The following is a 27,754-nucleotide window of genomic DNA, read 5'->3' as shown; positions in this document are numbered from 1 at the left end:
ATCAGGATCTCAACCTTTGGGGTCCTCAAGATCCAGAGGGCTGATATGCCCCCCTCTCTGACCGGGAAGCACATACCCCTTCACACAGATGCCTGCGCACAGCTGGAGGCACTTACCATGTTTTGTGATGGGAGATGCCTAGCTAATCCCCCACATGCCTTGCTGACAGCTCACCTCCACTCTCACCCAGCAAATGCTAGGGCTTTATTGTGCTTCCCAAGATTTATAACTATCTATTCCCTACATCATTCCAGGGCAGAGCCTCAATGTGCAAAGGCAAATAGCAAGTGTGCAAATACCCTTCCAGGCACATGCAAACCACGGCCTTCCTAACCCACACTGAAGAGCTGATTGGCATAGAAGCACTTTCGCTGGATTGGTCACAGGATCAAAAAAGGTGCTCATATATGCAGTCAAACTGTAGGGCGCATCTACATTGCTCTGTAACTCGAAATAAGATATGCAATTTGAGCTACACAAATTGCTTATCTGATTTTGATACTATTTCGGAATAGCTTATGTCGTCATTTGGCGCTGTCTACACAGTGCCAAATTTCGAAATAAAGCACTATTCCAAAAGGTCCCTTACTCCTCATGAAATGAGGTTTACAGGGACTTCGGAATAGTAAGCTCGAAATAACCAGCTTGCGGTGAAGACTTGGGATAGCTATTTCAGAATACTCCAGTATCCCAAAATAGCATTGCAGTGTAGACATACCCCTAGCTGTTCAAGGTGTTAGCCCTTGCTAACCAGCCTCAGGGAGCTCTCCTGACCAATGAAAATCTGCCCAGCAAAGCAGGATGAGTCTCAAATTATTCTACACGCTGCAGCTGGTGTGGGTGCAATGGGGTGGATTCTCCTCTCACACTGTTGTGATTTGGAACTAACGCAGCTGACGTCACCCAGATACAAATGAATCATGCACTAAATGAGCCACCTTCACCCAGGCAGAATCATAACACCACTACCAGGTCGTAACAGACAGCACTTTCATAGAAACATAAAATACTACGAACTCAAAAGGTCATCAAGTCCAGTTCCCCGCACTCACGGCAGGACCAAGCACCATCTAGGTCATCCTTACAGGATGACCTAACCTGCTCTTAAATACAGGCAGTCCCTGAGTTACACGGATCCGACTTATGTCGGATCCACAGTTACGAACGGGGCTTTTCTCGCCCCGGAGGACTGGAGCGGTGGGACGCCCAGATGCGCTGCAGTCCCGCCACCCCGGTCCTCCGGGGCGAGAAAAGCTGCTCCACGTCTCCCTGGTCTGCGGGGGGGGAGACCTCCCCCACAGACCAAGGAGCCGCGGAGCAAAGCCGCGGAGCAAAGCCACGGAGCAAAGCCGCGGAGCACGCCCGCAGCGGGACAGCCCGGGCACGCCTGGGCTGTCCTGCTGCGGGCATGCTCCGCAGCTTTGCTCCCTGTCTCCCTGGTCAGCAGTCCAGGGAGACGGAGCAAAGCCATGGAGGACGCGGGTGGTCCCGCCACCCGCGTCTCCCTGGTCTGCTGGGGGGGGTGCAGCTAGTGTCCCCCCTCCCCTCCCAGCAGACCAGGCTTTTCTTGCCTACGCCTGGGTTTCTTAAGTTGAATCCGTATGTAAGTCAGAACTGGCGTCCAGATTCAGCCTCTGTTGAAACTGATCAGTTTCAGCAGCGGCTGACGCCAGTTCCGACTTACATACAGATTCATCTTAAGAACAAACCTCCAGTCCCTATCTTGTATGTAACCCGGGGACTGCCTGTATCTCCAATGGGGGAGATTCTACAACCTCCCCAGGCAATTTATTGAAGTACATAATCACCCTGACAATTAGGAAGTTTTTCCTAACATCCAACCTTAACCTCCCCTGCTGCAATTTAAGTCTCTTGTTCTGTCATCAGAGGCACCAAGGAGAACAATTTAATTCCTCTTCCTTGTAACATCCTTTTAGGTACTTGAAAACTGCTATCATGTCCCCTCTCATTCTTCCCTTCTCCAGACTAAACAAATGCAATTATTTCAGTCTTCCCTAATAGGTCATGTTTTCTGGACCTTTAATCTTTCTTGATGCTCCTTTCTGGAACTTCTCCACATCTTTTCTGAAATGTGGCACCCAGAACTGGACACAACACTCCGGTTGAATTCTAATCAGCGCAGAGTAGAGCGGAAGAATGACGTCTAATGTCTTGCTCACAACACTCCTGTTAATGCATCCCAGAACAATATTTGTTTTTTTTGTAACTGTGTCACACTGTTGACTCATATTTTGCTTGTAGTCATCAGCAGAGCACTTTGCAACAGAGGTCAGTAGGTTCCCATTCTACAGGAAACTGTGGTACAGCACAGTGAAATGTTCTGATCAGTAGCAGAGCCAGAATAGAACCCGGTCTGGTTCTCTAGCCACTAGACCAAACTGCTTCTCATGCAGCAGGGAAGCTATAGACTTACACCAGCTTTCTTCCTGGACCCCAATAGGCACAATGAAGCTACAGAACTGTTCTTTCCCGGCACCAGTGTTCCCTGTAAGCTGAGAGCTTGGGCGGCCACCAAGGAGAGATTCAAATGCCACCTAGCTGACTGGCAGAGTGCCCACAGCCAACAGCACATGTTTCTATTGGTGGTGCCCATCTGCACATGCCTTGGTGCATAGAACACAATTTATTCTGCACACAGAGGGGAAAACTTAGAGCAGTGTTTCTTAAACTGTGTTCCCTGGCACACCGGTGTGCCACAGGGCAGTCGGAGATGTGCCACGGAGAACAACAGAATTCAAAATGAATGCCCATAAAGGGGCAGGAGACTTTTTTTTTTTTTGGCGCTCAACAAAAAATCCTTCGTGTTCCTCATTAAAAAAAATATTGTTTGGTGTTCCTCGGTCTTAAAAAGTTTAAGAAACACTGACCTAGACGGATCATTGCCTGACACCCTCATAGCACAGAGACTGGCCTCCACTCAAGGTGAAGCCCAAGTTCTGAAGATGCATAGTGCCCATACCCAGCAATGTAGCTTCCAACTTGAAGATGCCATACTACTGCCCATCCAAGAGGTCTGTGTCTGAGAGAGCTTCCCTATAGACAGAGCCTAAAGGCAGCCAGGGTGACAGCCCCACATCTTTGGCTTCTGGAAAGATCTGGGTCACACATATCCCAGAATACTGTTTCCTGCTCCATGGGATGATGAAGGGGGAAATCCCCCTAGAGCAGCTAAGGCAAGGATAAGTTCCACCCAGCTACTGTCCAAGCAATGCACAGAAAAGAAGCAGATAGCTGGCTGGGTGTAAAGGTGAAACTTAGCCCCTAGAATTTTGTACAATCTATTCCCTGCCTCTAATTTCTGGATACAAAGGTCTGCTATTGACCTTGCTCACCCCAGCAAACGCCCAGGAGCAACCCACTGAAATCTGTGGTGTTACATCAGTGGAAAAACGGAGATGGGGAAATCAGTCAGTCCTAGTGTTTTCACCCTCTGAGTGGCCAGTAACTCCATCCCCAACTTTCACAGGCTCTCTGTGATACTCAAAGGCTCATCTGGCCCAGCGTGGGGTTTGCATTTGAACAACAACCCCCTAAACCAGTTGCAGTCTAGCTCATAGAAAATAAAACAACAGGTGTGAAGAGCTGGCTAGTCCAGATGGGGGGTGGGAGAGGGATTCTTGCCTAGTGAAGAAAAACATGCAGAAGTTTTAAAGGTGCCTTGCGTGTGGTCTCATTTTGCCCCCTCCCGCCCCCTGAACTCCCTTGTTTACTGAGTGGCTGCTGTGAACCAAGTTGGTGCAGAAGACCTGTTCATAGTGCAAAGGTGTCCAAATCCCTGAAACCACCAGCACCCTGGCTGGCAAGTCACCATGTGGCCCCGGATCAGACAGGCCACAGACAGAGAATCTAGTTAGATGGGAGAGAATGACCCATCCTGTCATCTCCAGAGGCGGGACCATCCAGCTCTGGGGAAAGGCAAGTAGGTGGATTCAGCGTGGGCAGCTTGTGTTGCCACCTGCCTAGGCTATACTTTCCCCAGAGATGCTCCAGGACAGTCTCTGCAATAGCACTTACCAACCCTTTCCTGAGTGTGTTTCTAACAAGGCTCCTTTGTTGCTCTCCTCATTCACAAAGGCTTATCTACCTTCACTGCCCCCCAGTTTATGACAGCATAATGGGAGGATTGTGACATCACTGAGCAATCCAGCAGGCAGACAGAGCAAGGAGAGAGTTTGTTTGCCAAGGGCAAAGAGAAACATGCTGAAAAACTACACAGCTCTTTGGGCCATGTCTTTCTTGCATATTGAGCCCATTGTAAAAGTCTACCTACAAGAGGCAGAAGGGGGATGAGATTTACCGGGGCTGCCGACAAAGGGCTTTGATGTCGGCAGGGGAGCGTCCAGACTAGCGCGCTGAGTGGACAAACAGCTGATCAGCTGTTTGTTGGCTCAGCGTGGTAGCCATGTAAATGTAAATGAAGTCGCGATCATTTAAATTGCGGCTTCATTTGACTTTGCCAAACAAACAAATCTACATGGCTCCGTCGACGGAGCCATGTAGTTTAGACGTACCCTAAGTGACCGCCTAGTTTGCCTATATGGAGGGGCCGCCCCTGCAGACAAACTTTCCTCTCAAAGATGGACCATGCCAAGCTAGAGATTTGCTATTTGTTCCTTCTTGGGCATCCACTGAAGATGACCCAGAAGCTGCTGCAATTGCAGCTCACTGCTGTTATCCTGCTGACAGGCACAGAGATGCTTGGGAATCAGATGTGCCTATAGTCTGCACACAGCACTAGCTGGCAGAGAGCCACCAGGCACACCTCAAGGTCCCTTTAACACAGTATGGAGACTTTCAGAGGGCCACGGTAGATGCAGGCCCACATTTCACTCTATGCACCACCAAGACAACTGAGTTCAGCTAGACTGCATGGGTCAGGTAGGGGCAATTAAATCCCTGAAACTGCCATCTGATTTTCCCTGTCTCTTCTTGCAGGGTCATCTGATACATGACCATTTCACGGAGGGCGGGAGAGAGGGGGAGAATACGAGGAGAGGAAGAAGTCAAAGTAGGGGGAGGAGCTGTGATAGCACTTTGTCAGTGACCACCAACACTCTGTTCCATCACAGCCTTCCAAAACAGACTGTGCCAGCCTTCAGAGCTAGAGTTCTCCCCTCAACGTGTTACGTGGAAGCCACCCAGTGGTCAGTTGTATTATCTCCACTAGGTTTCTGTTCTCAAGGCTGTATTCCAATCTGCCCTAGTGATGTCTTGAGAATGCAACAGTTCTCCCTCTCTGTCATACGGGCAGTCAGACTAATGGTCACAGGCTTCTGGCTTTGGAATAACAGGAATTAGATTAAAAAACAAAGCAAACACTTGCCTTAATTGGGACCAAAATTACAGCATAAGGTTTGAGGGGGAAAAAGGTAGCTAATTTTCACATTGCTATGGTACATGTTCCTGTGCACTAAGCTCTCTTGTCCGGTTTGGCTGTTTGAAGCAGACATGCCCCATCAGCTACACTGGGAGGAAGCAGAGGATTTGAATTCTCACCCTCAGACTCCAAAAGCACACAAGATACATCCTGAAAGCTAGAGGATCAGTTCCATCTACTAACTAAAACCACATAAACCAACCCCTCATACTAAAGAACTATGGGGAAGGATTCCCTCTCTAAGGCTTTATCTACACTTGAAAGTTTAAAGAGCAACCCCAGCAGCGTTTTGAACTGAAAGTGTGGCCATGGTATGAATGCTCTCTCCCAGAGCTCTATGTAAACCACCTCTGCCTGGGGAGTAGCTAACAGCCCTGGGACTGTGGCTCCCAGCACTGTAGCTGGGTTCACACCACTGTTTTAACCAGTGCGGGTTTCACACCATCTTGCTGCACTCTGGGGGAGGTGTTTTTTCACACCCCTCAGCTAGAAAGTTACAGCACTGTCAATTGCCAGTGTAGACTATGCCCCATCTTTTACTTTAACCATGTACAACTGCTCTGCTCCTGAGCTAACGGAAGTGGGATGCTAGCTCAAAGCGCCCCGCTCTCCGAGAGATGGCGTTGACACCAGACCAGGATTTAGGATCCCCACTAACACAGCAGTTTGCACACAGTTTTCACAGCAGGCATCGCATCTGAATAGAGAGATCATCCATCTTACCCTCACACTTGCAACTGCACAACTCTTTCCCCTAGAGAACTTCCCCACCATATCCCTGTGGCACCCACAGACAACTGCTTACATGGGGAAGCAGCTTTATGCAGTAATATGGTGTTTTTAGCTTCTCTAAATGCCATTTCACAACTGGAAACAAGGAGGAGTTGGCCCCATGGGACCATCAGTGAGTGATCTATGGACCACAGCTAGGCAACGTCTTCATGAGCACAAATCCTACTGTTTTCAAAGCACTGTGTCAACGGGATGTAACATACGGCCTGCCTGATAAGAAATAAGTTTATCCTTACTCATAAAAACGGACAACTGCCAAAAAGTGACCTTTCCATGCAAGATCCCTTCCTTTAGGAAACAATGCCTTATAGTGTAGATTTCCTGCGAGCTTCATTAAAAGGAGAAAACACACAATTCTGTAGCCCGTGCTGTTCACGTAATGCCATCACAGCTCCACAGACTGCTGCTGCATAGATCCCTACATGTGAAATTAAATTTTGCATTTCATTATATACTTAAATTATCCCAACCAGGCTTCATCATTGCTGTGGCAGAACATAATGGCATGCAAAAACACATCACTGAAATGGTTGCAAGTCAAGCTATTGCTGAACACAACCTTAACTCTGCCCCTTAACCTTAACACACACACACACATTGGAACAACTGTAAACTACATGATTTTACATCTACATAGATTTTAGATACCACGTATCTCAAGTCCAAAAAATTAATACTAATGTCTGTGAAAGTCTATGTGATGACATAATTAAAGATGATATATATGTCATCATAATGCTCACATATGAGGATTCAACCTTAAAACCAGTTCACCCCAAATGACACAACTTTTAATACTGTGCTATCCCAGACTATTGCATTGAATTTGAATTTTCTAGCCTCCTAGAGACTAGAAAGCACTGCAGGGAGAAGAAAGTGCCTGGGAACAGGGAAGTGACATCATTCTCTTGCATTAACTGGCTAGTATACACATCTCCAGAATGTAACAGTGCTGGGAACAGCATTCAGGGCACGTCATCTCACTGTATGTACACAAAGCCCCATGCCTTTATCGAGAAAGCTGCCTGATTAACACTTGACACATAATGTAATTGCTGACGCCCCTCGCTGCATTTATCAGATAATCACGCAACTGTAACAAGCTGTTTAAAAGGCCACACAGGCAGAGGGAAGAGCTGGGTGGCAGAGATATGTTAATATCTATCTACAGTCCTAATCTAAGATTTCTGAAGCAGGACAAACAACATGAGGAGAACATGCTCCAGTTCTGCAGGCAAAGAGCCTGTCTTTAAGGGTAGGCAAAGCCGTGTGGTGTGCAAATGAGGCTTAGCAGGGTTTTTGCAGCAGAATGGTGGCAGTTCCACTGCAGCTGTGCCCTTCGATGGGGTCGGCTTGGGTATCAGGATTTTCATATAGGGCTCAAGGCCACTTCTCATCCAGGCATAGGGATTTTTCACTATTGATTTCATCAGGAGCACACTGAGACCTTAATGAGCTAACCTACAATGTGTCCATCTTCACATGCAGTCAGCAATCCAAGCCACCGCTGCCTCCACGCTCTGAATAGGTGCTATTTAAACACCAAAGCTCTGTCCCCAAGACAATCACAAGCAAATAGCAGAACAGTTTTTAGTGTGATGAATGAGAACTCCACTGGTTTTCTATTCCTTCCACTGTTCCACTGCAAGACCCATTTTCAGACTCAGTCCAGATTCCTGACATACCAACCAGCAGCGATTCAGCATCTGTACGATCAAGGGTCCATCCAACCCAGTATCCTGTCTTCCAACAATGGCCAATGCCAGGTGCTTCAGAAGGCATGAATATATTTGTTTCCATGACTTGCATTCATCCCCAGAGGGCTAGGAGCTGGCAGCTCTGAATGGAGGACCAGCAGGGCTGGAGCAACCCTCTGTCAGCAGCTGGACCGCAGGTGGTAGGGCTACCCATGAGTAACCGTTTACTCTTTATCATCCCTAGTACCCAGTTCTCTTGACTGCCCATCTATTGCCTTATCCACATTAGGGGAACCTCTTTGGTTACAACACTGCTGATTCTGGCCCACATGACAGGACAGTCAATCCATATAAAGAGCAGTGCCCACTTATCAACAAAACAGAGTAGCTGCACATCTACGAGCCCTGTCTCCTTCCAGTCCCCCTGTACCCTGGTGCACAAATGCAAACTGCAGGGCAGGGCTCTGTAATGCAGGGTGACCATGGACCTTTCCGCTCTTGTGCAGCAGAACCAGCACGACAGCAGTACAGAATTTATGGTCCGCTATTTCCTTGAGTATATCGGAAAGAGACCTGATTCTGCCGTGTGACTGTCCCAAGGCGATGGGCACTGTTCTCATGGGCTGAAAACCTCCTGAGCTACACGTGGTGCAGAGTGCTGTTTCCTTTTCACCTCTGGAGCTGGGAACTGGCATCATCAGAGGGGTCAATGCTTGTCAGCCTGCGGCGCTCCAAGTATATTGCAGCCCCAAGGAGCGGACTCACTTTTCACAGTGCTTCACGGTTTGCTATGCATCTCCCCGTTGTGTTCCATCCCACGTAGCCATGCAGCCCGGACTGCTGTTGGGGACAGGCACATCTCAAATAACCAGAGGTGGAATAACATGGACTCACACTAAGATCTATTCCACTTTCCAGGTACATCCCAGAAGAGGGGCCTGTGCTGAAACTCTGCCCAAAGCATCCCCCCTTTGCCTACCCAGACTCTTCTCATCCCACATGGATTCTTGCTCTATGGACCAGTACTGGTCACCTAAAGGGGCAATGGGAGCAGTGACAGAGGTGCTGGCTCCAGTCACAGTCCTTGCTAAGAGCAGGGACTGCTCTGATCTGGTTCCAACAGCACTGCTAGCATCTTCTAAGGGGAAAGGATGATCAGTCTCCCTCTCACGCTTCCACCTCCACACCATTCCCACTGGCCAGTGCATCCTTTCTGAGCACAATCATGGCTCCTGATGGCCTGGTGCCTGAGACCTCCTACATCCCTACTGCTCCCCGCTGGACACTGGATAGACAAGTCCCAATTTAACCCTTTGTTTCTCACATATTCTCTGGGATGGCATACCCCTGCTAATATCAGGATTATACCCTTTAAGCTGCTCATCAAAAAAGTGATTAAATATATGTAAGAAACTCCTCAAGAGCTATGAAAATCCTCATGCAGACCTAGAAATATTTGCAGTAAAGGTTTTCAATGGGATCCTCAATCTGGGAGCACAACCCTGATTTTCCCTGCTGAAACTTGGCATGGGAATAGGAGGAGTTTACAGAAGCAATTTACAGGCAACATGAGCTTCCTGCAGAGATCACAATCCAGCACAGCATCCTCTGTCTCCCAAACCCCCAAAGTATCCAGAGGGGTTAATGAAGCTGTTTTAAAAAAATCCCCAAAGGTGAGGAAATACAAAGTTATTCTGAGAACACGGATCTGAAATTAGAAGGAGGCATTTTCTTGGCTTTTTTCCAGCCACAATTCCATATACACTCATAGCCACCAGTGCTGAACCATGCTTTCAGGGTTATTTATAGCATTTCAGCAGACAGGAAAGGCAAGCTCACAAAGCCAGGCCAGGCTTAAGCATGTAAGCATTCTCGTTCCGGATCAGGCATATCCTGCACAGAGACAAGCAAATCATTTAATGCGACAGGAGAATATCCAGAGCAATGCGGGAAACATTCACTGCATGACTATGTTCCGCCCTGTCCATTTAGATCATGAATTCACCTCCATGGGCTGGGGAGCAAGATTTGCCTATTAAAGCAACAGGACAGATTCTGATCTCAGATACAAAGGTGCAAATGACAAGTAATTCCACTGAAGTCAATGCAACCAGATTGGGGTAAATCTCAGATCAGAATCAAGTCTCATACCCTATGCAAAAGCCAGAAATAATCAGTGTTTCATTATTTAAAATGTAAAGCTCTCTCTTGCATACAGTGGCTTCTACATTAAGATTAAAACATAATTAGGGCAGGATTACAGCAGATCAATACTAGGGATGTGATTTCTGAAAGGTGAACTGGTAAGCATCACCTTTAACAGGTGATGTTTACTGATTCCCATTAACTGGTGGGGGCTGAAACTGAGGGCTGCTCCAGCCTCATGGGGCTCAACATAGATAAGGATTGCCCTGAGCGTCCACAGTAGCTCCTGTCTGTGGCAGGCCCAGAGCATTGCAGGCAAGGGCTCCCACAGGCTTTGAGAGCAGCCTGTCTGCAGTAGGCCTGGGCATGTCACAGGCAGGGGGTGCTCAGGGCATCCAGAACAGCCCCGAAGCATCCGAAGCAGGCCCACATATTCTGGGCACCCCTGTCCATGGTGGGCCTGTGGGGCTGCAGCCAGGGGCTGCTCCAGGCATCCAATTTACATCCCTATCAATACTGACCCATCTGGAAGGTTTGAATTTCTAGACACCAAGAAACATTTATTTATTTTTTCTCATGTTCATTTCATCTTGGAGTCAAATCACCGTGGTACTTGGGTGCATCTTACAAGCTAAGCAGGGTTTGGCTTGAACCGGTAACCTCCCAGGGTTCTACAACGTAGGGATGGACCAATTCAGTAGATTGCAATAAGACAGTGCTTCAGGGTAAACTGTAGAGATGCTACTTATGCTGACAGGAGAGGCTCATGAGAGGCACTGGCTCAAAGAATTCTTTTGTCAGCCTAGCACTATTAATCTGAGGACTTAGGTCAGCTTTAACAATATCACTCAAAGGATTTTTCCTTTCACTGAGCGACTTCCACTCGGTCAAATTTAATTATCTAGCATAGACCTGGCTTAAGTATTGGACCAATGTCCTCAAAAGTAAATCCAGCGTCTTCTAGTCAGAGCCTTCTGTCAGATCTCAACTGGGAGAGGAAGAAATCTCTATAGCATTGCTGCAGAAAGGGTGGTTTTTTCCCTTCTCTCTTCTCAGCAATATGAGCACTCTTGTGAAACAAAGGGATGCAATTGGTCCCACAGCTGAAAAGCTAAGAAGTTGCCTTTAATAAAACCTTTCAAGAGCATGTACACCATTCCCTCTAGCAGAGATGGGGAATCTATTGTCAAGGGGCCAGATCCAGCCACTGGCTTGCCTGGATCCAGCCCCCGAGGCTCAGGGCTTCCCCTACCTCCCTCCCACCTTCCCACCTTCCCACCCAGCATTGGGGAGCCTGTGCTGATGTTCTACATCTGCCCCCTGCTCCCTCGCTCCCTGTGGACTCTCCCGTAGGGCTGGAGCCCCATCACTCTATTTTGAACCCCACCCCCCAGTCCACTCCTGCACTCTCCCAAACCCACCAACCCCAACACTCTCCAGGATTCTCACTCCCACCCAGACCCCACACTCCAAGCTTGTTTCCCAGTAGCCCCTCCTACACATTGAACCCCTTATTTTTTGCCACACACCAGAGCCTAGGGGGACCCACAAAATCTGCTTGCCCAGAATCCCAAGACTATGATGTGTGAGGGGAATGTGGAAAGTGTCTTTCTGCTTTTTACTCAGGTGCCATGTCAGTGAGGTATTTTTATTTTAGGGGGGGAGGGTTGCTTCTTGCTTTTGTGCAGTCCCTGACTGAATTTTCTGTGGGTCAGCAGCCCCTGACCTAAAAAAAATTCCCCACTCCTGCCCTATGGGAATGCCCAGAAGACACATTGGAGGCACAGTGAACTCTGTGCTCTTCTTCTAGCTGCAAAAACACAATTGGAAAGTCTGAAAGAAAGTTACTGAAATTCTCCCTAGCTTTGTTTGCAAATGATTAATCAAACATAATAAGAAAACTGGGGAAATGGGTCATGTTGGAGATGTGTATTAATAATCCTCCCAACATTTCCTGCACAGAGCGTGACTGACCAACTCATTTCTGTTCCTCTCTTGTCTCCAAGGACATGTCTTTTGCTAGTCATTTTAAGCAGGTTTCTGTAGCTGAGTGTCTCATACTCCCTCACATAAAGTGATAGAGGTACAGACCTTCAAAACATGGGGTGGGACTGTATATAAATATCCTATCCAGTGGACTGCAAGTTATCTCCCATCCAGGAAGCACCTGAACATGAAAATCTGAAATGCAAAGGAGGCCTTTGGAAGTGATATTAAAGTCTAGTCACCAGCACAAGTATAGGAAAGCACTTATTTGTCAAGCTGGGAAGAGGTACTGTGTAGTACAGCTTATTTTCCCCTCTTCAGAGCTACTGGAGGTTACTGCACCTACTGGAATTATTTCCAGATCCTCTGAAAACCTAGGGTCTGGCATCACTTAGTCTGGATGACTCTTAGTGGACAGAGAAATTCACTTTCAATGCACTTGTATGGAGCTTCTGATCCAGAAGGAAGATACTAAAATACACAGAGAGCAAAAGTCTCTTTTGCTTTAAATCTCTGACAGAAAGCAAAAGGGTTCCAGAGTGCTGGGGGCTTCAGAAAAATGAACTGTCAGCAATCCCAACTGTCATGCTCAAAGGATGTTTAACTCATATTTTTAAATGTCAATAAAAAGATTTTTGTTCCGGTTTAACTGTTCCACTGCAGCACTTGAAAGGCAAACCTGGCATAATTTTGTCAGCAGCACTAGAGAACCTGAGAGTGAAAGTGACCAGAAACAAAAGTGAAAATGAGCTCTTTTTAATTTAATTGTCCACATAAGCAGAGCTCAAAAAATAATTCAATAAAAAGTGCAAAGTAAATTGGATTTTGAGCATTAAAGCTGAAAGACTTTTTAAAAGATGTTCTACAGAGACCTATTTATTTAACACAGGATTTCCACATTGACACTGGAAGGTTGATTTACACTGGCCAGTATAAATCAGGCATAAGTCCCCTGAAGTCACAGTTACACTGGAGTAAAACCATTTTGAGATCAAAAATCACACCCCATGCCTGTAAAGGGCAAGTGGGTTAATTCTATTGCAATGCAGACCCTAAATAGATACTTAGAGACTAGATTCTACTTGGGAACACTGAAAGCTTTTGTTTCATTGATTCATTTATTTATTCATATATTTATTTCATGTATTCATTTATTTAAAGAAGAACCAGCAGGACTGAACATGCTTTATGAGGGCAAATGAATAGATAGGGAAGTATATTCCATAAAGACATAGGAGCAGTATCAGGGAAAAAATTATTAAAAAAACCTTTGAATTTCAATTTTCCACCATAGTGTTGTATTTATAGATATATAATGGTGCCCTTACGAAGGAACAAGCACTGAAACAGAAAACAAATTAAAATTTAATCTTATTGATTTCCACAGACTCAATCCCAAGAGCCAAATAGACATTGTTGCCAGTTTCCACTGGCTGCACTGCATCCAACTCAGTTTTTCAAAAGTCTGACAGCAAAGCCTGAAAGGGCAAGCAGTGCCACAACCCATCAGCACCCGCACCTGCAATGGCGAAAGAAGGGAATTACATCCAAACCCAAATGACACTGTGGTTAATCACGGTCCCCCAGCAGCAGCTCGGAACATAAAAAGCTGCAGCGAGCATCTTGACATTAACTCATCCCCTCCAAAAGAGAGAGAAGTTGTGAGCTCAAAATTTGAAAGGAAAGGAAAGCGGATGTGTCTGCGTTTCAAAGACCAGCTCAACACTCAGATCAGAGACTAGCTGTCTCAGGCAAGACTCCAGGGAGATAAAAGCTATCAAGTCTCTGAGCTGAATCCGGCTCTCAATTATAGCCCTGCAGCCCCAGAGAAGCCTGGGTTGAGCCTCACAGTGCAGAGGCAAGTGGAGAAAGGTGTATGGCACTGACTAGAGCCACAGTTAGTAGCTCTACTGTCCTAGATATGAACAAGCAATGGGGGTAAAACAGCTCAGCCTCAAGAGATGGAAGAAATAGGTGAAGGAGATGCAGGCATATGGCTGTCCAGAGAGGTGCTGTAAATGTAGTTCTCTCTTTATACACAAGCAGCTCTACAGAAAATTTCAGGAAGACGAAGAAGCAAAATGGAGGGGAAGGAGAAAGCAGGGGTATGAAGGAGGCAGTAAAGAAGGATGGGAGCATGGGAAGGGTGCAGTGGGGGATGGGAAGGAGACAGTAATGAGGGCGGGGAGTGCAGGGGGGACGGGCAGTGGGGGATGGGAAGGAGGCAGTAATGAGGGAGGGGAATGCAGGGGGACAGGGCAGAGGGGATGGGGAGGCAGTAATGAGGGAAGGGAATGTGGGGGGGGGGGGAGAGGCAGTGGGGGATGGGAAGGAGGCAGTAATGAGGGAAGGGAATGCGGGGGGGAGACAGTGGGGGATGGGAAGGAGGCAATAATGAGGGAGGGGAACAGTAATGAAGGAGGGGAGCACGAATCAGACGAATTGGCCTAAGGCCGGCTCTGGCAGAGTGGCTAGAAAATGCACACCACCAAAAGCCGGCCCAGCTGCCCGCCAGCAAAGCTCCAATAAAGCAACCTACACTCTCTGTGAGGAGGCAGGAAAGAGGCTGCTGAGCTGCACGAGGAGCAATGGCAGTTAAAATTGGGACAGTCGCCATAGGGAACCAGCGGGGAGGCTCGAGTGCCCGTGAAAATCGGCTCACGTGCCACTCAATCCTCACACCAGAGGCCAGGGAATTTCCCCAAGTGATTTCTGCATCAAGGCCATATCTTGCAGATGAGCTAGACTATATATTTTTGAAGGGCGTGCAATCTTAATTTAAAGGAAAGCTCAGTGTCCATGGCCCCACCACATTCGGTCAGCAGGAGTGAAAGTAAATTCAATTTCTTACAGATACTCTGTATCAGAGGCAGCAGCCTGAGGGCAGCAGTAGCCCCTGTCTTTAGGGCACTTGGATAGAGACTCCTCCAAGGTGAAGCAGCCTTTGTCCGCAGCGAGCTCGTGCCCCCAGCGGCCAGGGGTGACAGGAGGGACCTGGTGTGTGCAGGGTGCAGAAGGGGTCCCCCTGGGAATGGGGCTGGGAGCACAGTGGCTGCCACCCCACTTCCTTGGGGAGGGGAGGACTGATTAACCATGTATCTACTAAGAATTTTAGCAGTTACATAGTTATTAAAATAATTAGTTTCTAACATCCCTAACAGGGATTTGCTGAAAACCTGTAAACATATACACAGGCATGTCCTGGCAACAGGCTGTAATAAGTGACACTGAGTCTGTATGGGTATGTCTACACTACCACCCTAGTTCGAACTAGGCTGGTTAATGTAGGCAACCGAAGTTGCAAATGAAGCCCGGGATTTGAATTTCCCGGGCTTCGTTTATTTGCATCTTGCCGGGCGCCGCCATTTTTAAATGTCCGCTAGTTCGGACTCAGTGCCCGCGGCTACATGAGGAGTAACGGTAGTTCGGAATAGGAAGCCTAATCCGAACTACCTAGTCTGTGCCACGTGTAGCCGCGGGCACGGAGTCCGAACTAGCGGACATTTAAAAATGGCGGCGCCCGGCAAGATGCAAATGAAGTCTGGGAAATTCAAATCCCGGGCTTCATTTGCAACTTCGGTTGCCTACATTAACCACCCTAGTTCGAATTAGGGTGGTAGTGTAGACATACCCTATGTAGTGATGGAGAATTCAGAGAGCAGCATTAACCTTGGACTTCCACAAACAGTGCATTCCCCTGCTGTGGTAATGGGCACAGGGCAGAGGCAGGGTGAGGAGGGATTGCTGATTGGAGCCAGGGAGCCTCCTCCAGGGCTTCCTGACAAATGAGCTATGAACAAAGCTAAATGGGGGATGAGTTATAGTCACAAAGCAATTGGAAAAAAAAATACCCAGCACTTACAGATCTGGAATTTTTGCTTAAAACCAGAGCTACTCAGGGCCAGCAATGCGGAGCCAAATTGTCAGCAATGTCAGAAAAAAAATGTAAGAAGAAAGAAGTGGGAGAGATCTCTCTCCACTGAACAGCCTATGGAATAACAAAATTAATAACAATATTCCCAGGGCACCTGTCCTGGTTATGAGAGTTTAAGGTGAAAATGACAGGGGAGGTTGCCTTGAGACAATAATGCTGCCAGGAGGTCTAATTACAAACTCCTGGGAGATTCCTGCCACCACAGAAGTGTCAGGACAAGCTCTTCATCCTTTTCTCCTCTGGGGAGACTGAGGGCCACTTCCACAGTTAAATTCAAACAATCACCCATTTTCCTCTTACATAATAATTGTGACACTAGTACCAGCTGGGTGCCATCATGCAGCAGCAATTTACAATGGGTACAGAAGCAGATTCCCCTGGTTTAACTCGAGACTGCTCTCCTGGCAGTGAGACCAAGGAGCAGGGAATGCTACTGTGAGAAATTAACTAGGGATGTTAAAAATCATGTATTAGGGGAACCATACAAGCATGAATTAAGAGTAACTGGGTTACCCGTGCTTCAGGTTCTGCAGTATGAAGCTTAGCTTTATACTGTCGAGCCCATAGCGAAGCCTCTCCAGGAGCAAGGCTGTCAGTCCCTGCCAGCCCAGATCTCAGAGAGGAGCTACGCTGGGCAAGGAAGCTTCCTCCCCAGCAGCAGAGAAAGCAGCCCTTGCCCGCCCTGCTCCTGGGAAGGAGGCTTTGCTGAGTGTAACCAACACTGTTAAACACTCAAACATCCCTAAAATGAACACACATCAGCTGGCTGCGTGGACCTGTGTGTCCTTAGCAGAACCCCAAAGAACATCAAGCAGCAAATGTCCAATCAAGTGGAGGGTTCCATAAGGCTCCCAAGGACGGTGTGTAAATAGATCCAGAGGAACATCTTCAAAAAGGACTTGTGAGTGTCTCAGGCTCCCAAGTGAAAATGGAGCTTGGGTGACTCTGAAAATGTCACCCTTCGTGCACCTGTGCCTTGATCCTCGGGTAGCAGCGAAAACGCTGAGCAACATCTCAAACATGCTTCTGGAGCTTTGCCTAACATAGCGAGCTACTGCATAGCAAACCAGGGTGTGAATCCACAGCATGTCAGCTTGCTGGATACTAACTTAATGGGTAGCAGGTTTAAAACTAATAAAAGAAAGTTCTTCTTCAAACAGCGTGTAGTCAACCTGCGGAACTCCTTGCCAGAGGAGGCTGTGAAGGCTAGGACTATAATAGAGTTTAAAGAGAAGCTAGATAATTTCATGGAGGTTAGGTCCATAAAAGGCTATTAGCCAGGGGATAGAAACGGTGTCCCTGGCCTCTGTTTGTCAGAGGCTGGAGAAGGATGACAGGAGACAAATCGCTTGGTCATTGTCTTCTCTGGGGCACCTGGTGCTGGCCACTGTTGGCAGACAGGCTACTGGGCTAGATGGACCTTTGGTCTGACCCAGTGCGGCCGTTCTTATGTTCTTAACTTCTAATACAGGGTACTGAAAGTTCCAGAGCATAGGAAGCTGGAAGGAGCTGGGATGCTGTAAATCAGAGTTGCAGATCCATTTTTGGGACAGAAAAATCAGTCAAGGGCCACACACAAATGAGAAGAAAAATCAAACCTTCACTGACATGGTCCCTGACTAAGAAGGAGAAAGACACTCCCCACATTCCCCTCGCACACCAGAGCCTGGAGGGTCCAGGCTAGTAGATTTTGTGTGCTCCAGCCCTGCAGGAGGGGAGTAATGGCATGGCTGGGTCTCAGGGGCAGGATCCAGGAAAGTCAAGGCATCTAGCCCCAGGCCTGAGGTTCCCCACCCCAGCTACAGATTCACACCCTGGTTTGCTACAAAGATGAGCCCTAAAATTGCACCTGGCCATGTGACACCTCTTTGTCCGGACACAAGGCCCACATCTGTATGCACTGTCTGGGTGGTCATGCATGCACTGGATGCAAAAGGGGACAAGTACAGAACCTGCAGGCAACTCTTCCAGTGCTCACTGAGAACAGATTGACAAAGCATCTTGGATCAAGGTATGCACAGGCAGAGATTTTCAGAGGCACAAATGGCAGCAAGAGGAATACCATTTGTTTGAAGCCCACAGTGCAGTGTGGGTTTATGTGGGGCTCAACATGAGGAACACGCTCCACAATGGGGAGTCAATATCGTGGTCTTCTGTTGATATGTGTTTTAGTAGTTAAATTCCTGGACTATCATTGCTCATTAAAAGTGCTGTCATATGGGTGGAAATCAGGTAAATACTGGATTTTATTAATATCAGCAGAACTGACTTAAATAGGGTCTGTGTGTTATGTAGTCTTGCCTTAATTTTTGTATTCATGCCCTTCAATGTGAAAAAAGCTATTTGCATATATATTTGCATGTATATACAACCACACTTAAGTTGCCGCCCTTGGCATGTGCTGTGAGTACTGCGGTCCCCAAGGCTTCCAAAGATGAGCAGCCCTGCTCTACACAGACTCTAATAATCAGCAGAAATAAGAGATCATGTACCAAACACACCTACTGGGTGTGGCTCACTGTCCCACATAGTGGCACTGAGACCACTTACAGAGAGAGAATGAGTGTGCCCGACAGCCTTAGCTGAAAGCCAGCTGGCTTTTAGCTCAAACTGTAGAGCTGGGGTGGGAAACCTAAAGCCCAGGAACCCAAGGAGGCCCCCAGCTTGCCTGGATCCAGCCCCTGAAGCTCAGGGCTGCCCCCTCCTGCATTGGGAAGCCTATGTTTATGCTCCAGGCCCCTGGCCCCCTACCCCACTGCGGCATTAGAGCACACAAAATCTATTAGCCTTGAGCCTCCTAGGCGCTGGTATGAGAGGGGAATATGGGGAGTGTCTTTCTCCTTCTCAGTCAGCGCCATGTCACCGAGAGTTTGGGTTTTTTCCTTCCTTCTCACTTGTGTGTGGCCCCTGACTGATCTTCCTGTGGGTCAGCAGCCCCCAACCTAAAAAAGATTCTGAGCTGTAGAAGTTCATGACCTCAGCTCCAGAATACTAGGGATGTTAAGAAGCGTGTAATTTGTTGATTGTGTAGTCAACAAAAATTTTGTCATCTACACAATTAATCAATAAGGGATAGCACTGCAAGCACTCAATGTAGAGCTACCCCCTCTGCGTCTCTGCAGGCAGCCTGAGTCAGTCCTGGGAGCTATATGCATGTTATTTCAGAGCAGCACTGGGAATAGTTCCTGTAGGAACCAGGCTGCTGGCCAGCTCACTAAAAAATTTACTGGTCAGAGCCGCTGGTGGAAGAGGGGTGGTGGTTGCATGTAGCCTATATCATTAACTGATAAGCATTCACTTACCCGTTAATAGTTTAATAAGCTACTGTCACACCCCTATTAAGTACACAGTTTAGACTTCTTCTGTTCTGCTACATTAATATTCTGAGACTGAGTCCACCACCACAGTATCGAAATACTTCTCAGCTCTTCTTGCCAATTTGTTTTGCTCTTCATGGAGTTACCTTGGGTTTGACAAATCAACCTGCACTGAGTCTCCAAGGTAGTTGAATGCAAGCCTGAGAAAACAGTAGTGGTCATGAAAGAAAAAGGAACCCCCAGAAGCGAAGGAGGAGGCAGAATTTCCCGGTAGGTCCCCACCCAAGGGAAGCTGCCCGAAAGACAATCTTGGAGAACCCCATTCTGAGCAGCCACAGCGAAAGAGGGGTGAGCCAAGCACGCACAACCCAAACCCTTATCCTGTGTGTTACTAAAGTGCCAATTGCAAGGCTGCTTTGATTCATATGCATATGCCTATAGAATGCCACACCTGTTCCATTCCCTCCTCAGTCCCTAATCTGAAGGCTGCTTTAACTGCCCTCCCCAGCAGCAGCCATGTGAGCTCAATTTCCAACGTAAGGCAAAAAGAAAAGGAGGGTGTGTGCTTGTTTATTAACTTTTTCTATCCAGGGATAAATCCATTTAAAATGTTTCCTCTTATTATTCTACAATGGGATCCCCCAAAACAGAGGAGAGAAGCAGCATCTGCCTTCCACATCTCAGCCATCTGCCCATGCTAACAGAGCTGTACGTGAAAGACACGGTGTCAGACCCGACCTCTGTGTGACCACAGATTCCACACCTCTTTTGAACAGCCACACTCTATTACCAAGGCTCATAGCAAAGCCAAAGCCAGATCTGGGGGAGGGATGAATAGCAGCAGCACTGCTGAATAAACTGCTGCACACAGACAAACGGAAACCACAAACTAAGAACTGAAGCCAATCCACTGCACACGACAGTTTCCAATCCAGTGTAACCATTTGCTCTCAAGGACACGTTTTGAACTCACATTGTTCACCACGTTGCTTTCAGCACCGCCTGCTGGACAATTCAGTGACCCCAGTGTCCCCAAGCAGGCTGGATGCTTAGTGTTGTCATTCAATGCTGTTTGAATCATGGCACCATGGAACTTCCAAAAGAGAACACCACTCTAGGAGTCTAGCCCTGCCTGCCGCAAAAATCCAAGCACTGCATTCATCTCCTCCACTGTGCACCTAGCAAGTGCACTGAAAGAGTGATCCCTAGGGGTGGAAAAACCACACTGAGCCCTTGGGCCGTGACGACACTCTGATACGATACTCTTTCCAGTCCCTGGCAAAGCCAGAAAAGCCATAGGCATTGCCCTACAAAGTGGCTCTCCAGAAAGCAATAAAGGGCAAACTCATTCCACTAATCCAAGGTTTTTCTCAACGTTTCCAGGTCAATGACCCCTTCAATGTTAAAAATGTCTGCAATACCCTCACATTGACTTCAAAAGAAGACAAACATGCATCAGTTACAATAATAAGCTGAGAGAATGCACCTGTATGCATTCTGAAAGGCTGATAGAGAGCTACCTGCCTTGAAGGATAAGGGTGTGTGGGAAGTATGGGGAGAAGGTTTCTTTGTTTGAATGTGTTAAAATGTTAAAGGTCTCACAACACTCCCCACTGAGGGTCGCAACCAAACATTGGCCTAGAGGAGCAGCACAGAGATCACTGGGAACTCTGCACACCAGACAGGTGCAGAATGCTAGCTGTAACCTTTTAGATAAGCCCTGTGACAGAGGTGTCTCATGAAGGGGCCCCAGGACTCCCCCTTGCTCTGGCCCTTCCCTTACCTTTTCTCTCACTGTGGTGGTTGCCCAGGGACTAGTGTGGTCAAAGGGCCAGTGTCGGCAACAGGAAACCATGCCTGCCCCCTCTGCACTCATCCACAGTGGGGAGGGTGGAAGCATAACAAGGCAGCCTCAGCTCATGTTGCTCTGCAGCCATGCCAATTCTGAGGAATGCTGGGGTGATCCTGACCCTCTTTTCCCCAGCCCTCCTGCCTTGTGGGGGTACATGTGACCCCTCATGCCCCCCCACACATCACCCCTGCGCCGTGATACCAAAGTGCTCAGCCTATGGCAGAGGCAAATATTTTCAAACAAGACCAATGGGAGCTGCAGGCGCTACTTCCATCCAGGTGCCTAAACATGGGATTTGGATGTCTGAGGTATCTAGGTTTGAACATGATAGATTCAATACTGTGCTTACAAGCTACACAGAAGGGCGGCCATCACTAGAGGACAAGGAGGCAGGCAAGAGACCAACCTTCCAGCACATCCAACCAGGTGAGGCAATGTTTCCTCTAATTTTGTCCTCCCATGTGTGGAATAAACTTTGTTCAGTGCAGCTGTACACCACCAACATAAACACATACCGCCAGCTTTGGGTGCCCTGCTTATCAGCTAGGCAGAACCTGGATCTCTCCTAGGTGGCTGCCCTCTGGTAAGAGGGGAGTTTGAGGTAAGATCACCAGGCTGATGGAGAGCATCACAGGATTTGTGTCATCCACACACAACAGAGAGCACCCACTTTTCTGTGGGCTCATACTACAGTTTCGCAGTAACTCAAGAACTCAATTTACCCCAGCAGCATGTTATGCTGAGTGGTTCCTGTTGGTCAATCACAGGATCAGGAGATTCCAGGGCAGCATTCTAGGTACTGCAAATCCAAGGCTTGTCTCATTAAACCCTCCAGCAACACAGAGCCCCACTGCACAATTAGCACCCTTTGAGCTGGCTGCTTTTCAACATCCACCCACCATCACCTCTCGCAATTGCCACAAGAGACCATATAACATGTCAGTCATCAGCATGTGCTACTGTCTAAGAGCTGCCAGAAATCCAGTTCCCACTCCTGTATTGGCCTGGTCCTCGTCAATTCTTACAAGGCTGATAATAATACAGACAGCACTGCTGGCATACACCCAGTACAACTGCTGTGCGAACTCCTCAGTCAATTCAACAAGAGCTGGTTGGTAAGTGACTTACCCTGTTCTCATCATAGATTATCTGCACTAAGCTGCGATGCTTGGACTCAATGGGTGGGGGCGATATCGGTTTCTCAGGCTCCGGTGGTTTGGCTGCTTCCTCCTCCAACTGTTGCTGCAAAAGGTTGAAAAGAAGAGAAGGAAAAAAATAAAATGAGTGGTTCAAAAAAAGAAACGCTGTCCACCTGAGACTGGTTCCTGCGCAACAGATATAGATAACCTAACCATAAACCACTTCCTGTGAGACATCAGCAAGCCAACAGGGCTCAGAGACGAGGAACATAATCCTTGAACATTTCGTGTTGCCTTTGCTCTCATGTCTTCTGGCCACAAACGGTGGGGAAAGTGGCCTTCTCAGATCTGGCCTGTGAATCTCGAGTAGAGGGGTGACACATTAAAAAGCAGCATAATGGAAATTCCATGGTGGAAAAATATTTCTCAGGGCACCAAAAATTCCTTGTGTAGGTCTTAACTTGGAGTTGCACAAGTACCTTGTGTAGGTCTTAACTCTCCCCACTCTTGTGTTTAAAGGGGAGAATGGGGAGAGTTTAGGGATTATTGAACTCTTTAGGCTTAATATTCCACTGCTGATTTCCTAGTTCTTCACTTGAATGAGATGCCTTCTGTGGTTTGATATAAGCCTTTTTCTATTTACTGCAGAACCTCACTCAAGCATGCGGGCTCCCAGGGGCTAGGCACTGTACAGCGAGGATCAAAGTCAAAGTGCTTGAGAGAACTCACAATCTGGTGTCAGACGGGGTACTGTAGGCAGACAATACAAACGAGGTGGGGTGGATGAGGGAACACCAGCATGAACCGACTTCAGAAGGAAGGCAGAAGAGACAGCTCTCCTACATAGGAGCCAAGCAGGAGGGAGCTGCAAGCAACCCGGCAGAGGCAATATGTAAGCAATGATTCAGAAAAGCAGGAGATGGCAGCTGTAGGAATCTCAAAGAGAAAGGGGAGTACATCCTGTGCATAAAGGGCAGGAGACAGGGCAGAGACGTAGAAGGGAAATGGGCAGGTAGACCACAGAGAGGCACAGTCTCAATCATACAGTCCAACACCCTGTTTCTGGAAGGGGGTTTTCAAATCCCCTTTTCTTTTTTCCATTAAGCTCAGGGAATTGAACGGAATCTGGTGAAAACTCAACAACCCAACAGAGGCAAACTAGAGAAGGTTAGGAAGTGTTCAGTTCAGTTTCCCCTGCCCTGGAGAGAGATTGCAAGTGAATGAATCAATGGCATAGTCAAAAGGGCCCACTTGGTCCATTCAGGCCCACCCAGGACTTGTACTTGAGATGGAAAAAATTAGAGGGAACAGAGGTTAGGACCAACATGTTTAACTCCACCTGGGAACGAACAGCAATCAGGATCTTGAAGAACTACTTTCCCCTGGTGTTTACAGGACACTTCTACAGATTGAATGTCTTTAATCCAGCACCCTCGGGACCTGACTGGTACCAAAACAGAGAATTTGCTGGACCATGGAGGTCAATACTGTCTAGTAGATTACCCACACTCTCACTGCTAATTGGGTTCTTAGAAGACATTTAGGGGTAAACTAGAGCTAAATAACAGCACAGAGCACTGAGACTGTAAACACACTTTATGGGACTGTGGAAAACTTGGTTACAATTATGATCAGTGGACATCCAGCTAACTAAAATCATTCTGGACCACAGATGTTGCCAGACCAGAGAGTTCTGGACCACAGAGGTTCAACCTATAGTTCTTTCTTCAACTAGAATCTCTTCCAAACAAAGCTAGGTCCCTACAGCAAAGTTCCAATCCAGACCAGAATTTTCCTAGAGTCTACGACCATTAGGATCCAGGATTTTGGTATGGGGGATGAAATGCCTGCACTATTCTCACAATAGAAAAGATGTGCTTTGCAGTCCCCCAAACGACAACATCCAGAAACTCAAAACAGAAGAGCCACAGTTTATTAAAAATTAAAAAAAAAAAAAACCTATTTGGGAAAGGATTTGGGAAACTGTGATAAAGTGATTTGGCAGATACACAGAGATTCTTCAAGTGGCTGAATCTGTTCTAATTGGTCCAAAGAAGATCTTGATGGCAAATCTAGGAATGTTAAGAGGTATGTATTTAACTAATTTAGTAGTCGATAGAATTTTTATCGACTACTTGATTAGTCGATAGGCAGCCCGGTTCAGACCCTGGTTGTGCCAGGAGTGGGACCAAACCCCGCTGCAGAGCTGCAATTTGAAAGACAGCAGCAGCCGAGCAGCCTGCTTCCCTTCTCCCCACACTGTGTTTTAAATTGCAGAGTCACGATGAGGTTTGGTCCCAGACCAGCATAAGCTGAGACTGAGCCAGGCAGCCTGCCCAGGTGGCAGCAGCCCCTGTCCACAGGGGTTCCAGTGGGGAGTTGGGACCTCCCATGGGCAGGGGCTGCTTTGTGGCAACAGCCCCTGCCCCAACCCTGCTGCCTCTGACAGTGTTGAGGGGGGAAATGAAAGTAGCCAATAAGTCGAATACTCCCCCTTATATCCCTAGGCAAATTCAGAAATGAATATTTGACAGTAAGTGGATGCCATTAAAGATAGCTCCTTAAAAACAAAACCAGCACCCCTGCAAATCTAAGTTTAGCTAAAATGCATGGAAGAATTACAGTGTCTCTACTCTGTATGGGTACAGTACTGAACAATTATGGAAGGTGCAGGTCCACCAGTTAGAATATATGGCCTAGAGAGAGGTACTTCCCCCCTCCATGCTCTCTGAGATCACAAACCTGACCTCAGTAGGTTTAGCCAGCAATAGTTTCCCTCGGAATTTGTGGAAAATGGCAAAGCAAAATAGGTCAAGGTACTCAGACACGAACAAAGACAGATCTTAAAGGTCTGCCAAAAAAACCAGGCTGGGACTGTGACCTTTACAATCAGAAAATCAGAATGAGACTTGACAGTGACACGCCAACCCTGCACTAGCAGTTGCCTGCAACTTCCCTCTTCTTCAAGGATGAAAATCCCGCTGTAGTATCTTGTAGGCAACACAAAGCCTGGTCATTAGCGACATCCTAAGCTTCCCTTTTCTCTTAAAACCAATCCCTTTCTAAATGAAGGCAGCACCTCTTCCCTTTCCCCAGCTTCAAATACTTAATCTGCAATACATATGGCAGCAAGCCAGATTCCCTCCCATTTGATCATGTTGCATGAGTAATGAGCTGACATAGCTTTGACTGTGTCTGGCTTTTCCAGTCTTCTGTGAATCTAGTCAGTATTTGGAAGGGTTGCCCATCCTCAGAGGTAGCTATCATTTGAATGTTTATGATTAATCCAGGCACATGCTATTTCATAGGCAGAAATCGCTAGTGATTAAGCTACACATGCACAAAACCATGGAAACTTAAACAAAAAAGAAACAGGAGTCCCGTGGCACCTTAAAGACGAACAAATGTTTTTGCCCATGAAAGCTTAAGCCCACATAAATCTGTTCATCTATAAGTTGCCACAGGACTCCTCGTTTTTTTTGCCAATATAGACTAACACCATTGCCCCTCTGAGACTTGCCCAAAAGAAGCAGGGTTTCCAGATCAAGAAATCAATTTCTAAAAAATTTTCTAAGGACAAGAGGCTGAGAAACAGCAGATAAAATTCAGTAGGGGGAATTGTTCTTTAACATGATGAGCCTACCAGGCAGATTTAGCAAATAGGCCATGTCTCACAAGAGTTCCTCTACCATAATGCAAAATCCCAGACCACTACTGGCTCCACCTTTGCCAGCAGGTGTCAGTGTTGCACTTCCAAAAAGCATTTTGGTGGCAGCTTTGAAAGCTTTTTGCAAAGAAAGACAATCCCAGAGAAACACTGTCTTTCTTTGGTCTAGAGCTAGAACTGCCTGGAGAGCATCTGTTATTTTCATAAAAGGGAAGGCTAGTTGGAGACGTGAAAGACATTTAAGACATAGGAAACAGAAATGGCACATGTATGCAGCTAACTGGGGAGGTGCCAATGGACAAAGAAGCTCATTTGTGCTTTGGATTTCAGGAAAGAAAGGCTCCTGCACTGCTGCAAACTTTCCTTGATCAGAACCCCTCCTGCCAGCAAGAGCCTTCATCACTATTTTTGGAATTACCAAGGAGACACTGTTGCTGTGCTCCCTCTCTCGCTCTGTGTGTGTGTGTGTATGTGTGTGTGCGCACACGGGTTTTGAGTACAAATGTATTTAATTATCTCTAGAAGACCTCACAAGGACAGAGGGAAAATGTATTAAGACATAAGGGTTTCATACAAGTCCCCTGCTGCTCTACTGTTTGCTCAAGGAAGATCTGGCTAATATCTTTCGTTCTCTCTCTTACGCCCTCTCTCTCACATGCTTTAAAAGACAATGGTTCAGAAGCCCAGATGGGCCAAAGGTTCTTAAAGTATTACAGACAGGGACTTTTCTGTGCTCTCGTTTCCCCCCAAACCTCTCAAATCTTTTCCATCTATGTGTAGATTTTTTCCACTCATGTGAAGAATAATTTTTATTGCATGTGGGAATGTGCACCACACTCAGAAACACAGAACCTAGCGGTGGGTGCTCTGCTACTCAGCTGGGTGGCATTGGAATCTCTCCTGAGATACCGCACAAGTGCCCAGCTTACAGGGAACTCTGCAAAATATGTTCTCTTGCAGTGTATCCTAAAAGGGCAGATGTCCAAACTTTCTAAAGGACAGGGAAGGCCTTTGTCAATATCAGTAACTAACCACTAAGCAACAGAACCACAGGCAGAGAAAAGGGAGAAGGGATTTAGATGTCAGCAGTCACCTTTATAACTAAACTGAGCATTTGCAGAGGATTTATAAAATCAATGTTGGGGAGAAAACATGCAAACAACAACAGTCTTTTCTTTCCAGGAGGAAAGAACTGACCTGGATTTGAAAGGTGCTAAGTACCTGCAGTTCCCTTAACTTCAATCTGTGAGTACCCAGAAGCACTGGAAAAGCCAGATTATAGATCTGTTAGGCTACATCTACATTGCACAGTTATTTCGGAATAAGCTATTCTGGAATAGTTATTTCAAAACAGTTTATTTCGAAATAGCACGTCTACACTGCAGGGAAGTCTCAAAATTAGTCGCTTCCCTAATGCAGACGTCCTATCTCAATTTAGAGCCCCAGGAGGAATAACTTAGAATGGTTCTGGGGAGGGGCCATTTCGAAATAGCAGAAGTGGAGCATCTACACATGCCTTACTTTCAAATAGATATTTTGGAATAAGCATTATTCCTCATAGAATGAGGTTTACAGAAGTCAGAATAAGCCATCCGTTATTTTGAAATTATTTCGAAATAATGGAATTGCTGTGTAGACACATAGTTATCTCAGAATAGCGTCCGTTATTCCGAAATAACTTTGCTGTGTAGACACACCCTTAGAGGCTACAGGCCTCAACAACTACTGTGTATTCCCCACAGAATATCTCCAAACTGGATTTACTTTCCCAGAATCACCCTGACCTAAGACTGACTTTCCACTAGAAAACAAGTCAACCTTCCCAGC

The 27,754-nt window shown here is 47.0% G+C and overlaps 1 protein-coding gene across 28 annotated transcripts in view; it reads right to left on the bottom strand.

Annotated features, from left to right (window-relative positions):
* The window catches only part of NCOR2 (nuclear receptor corepressor 2), a 494,549-nt gene that overhangs the window by 223,290 nt on the left and 243,505 nt on the right, over nt 1-27,754 (bottom strand). For all 28 annotated transcript variants that reach the window (XM_075898492.1, XM_075898501.1, XM_075898496.1 and 25 more), the window contains one exon: nt 22,250-22,363. In XM_075898492.1, the coding sequence (XP_075754607.1) occupies nt 22,250-22,363 (114 nt within the window). The remainder of the gene's footprint in view (nt 1-22,249; nt 22,364-27,754) is intronic.

The sequence above is a fragment of the Pelodiscus sinensis genome, chromosome 15 (assembly GCF_049634645.1).
Source record: "Pelodiscus sinensis isolate JC-2024 chromosome 15, ASM4963464v1, whole genome shotgun sequence".
NCBI lineage: Eukaryota > Metazoa > Chordata > Testudines > Trionychidae > Pelodiscus > Pelodiscus sinensis.
Note: the sequence above shows the minus strand (reverse complement) of the source record. Positions and strands in the feature narration are given on the sequence as shown.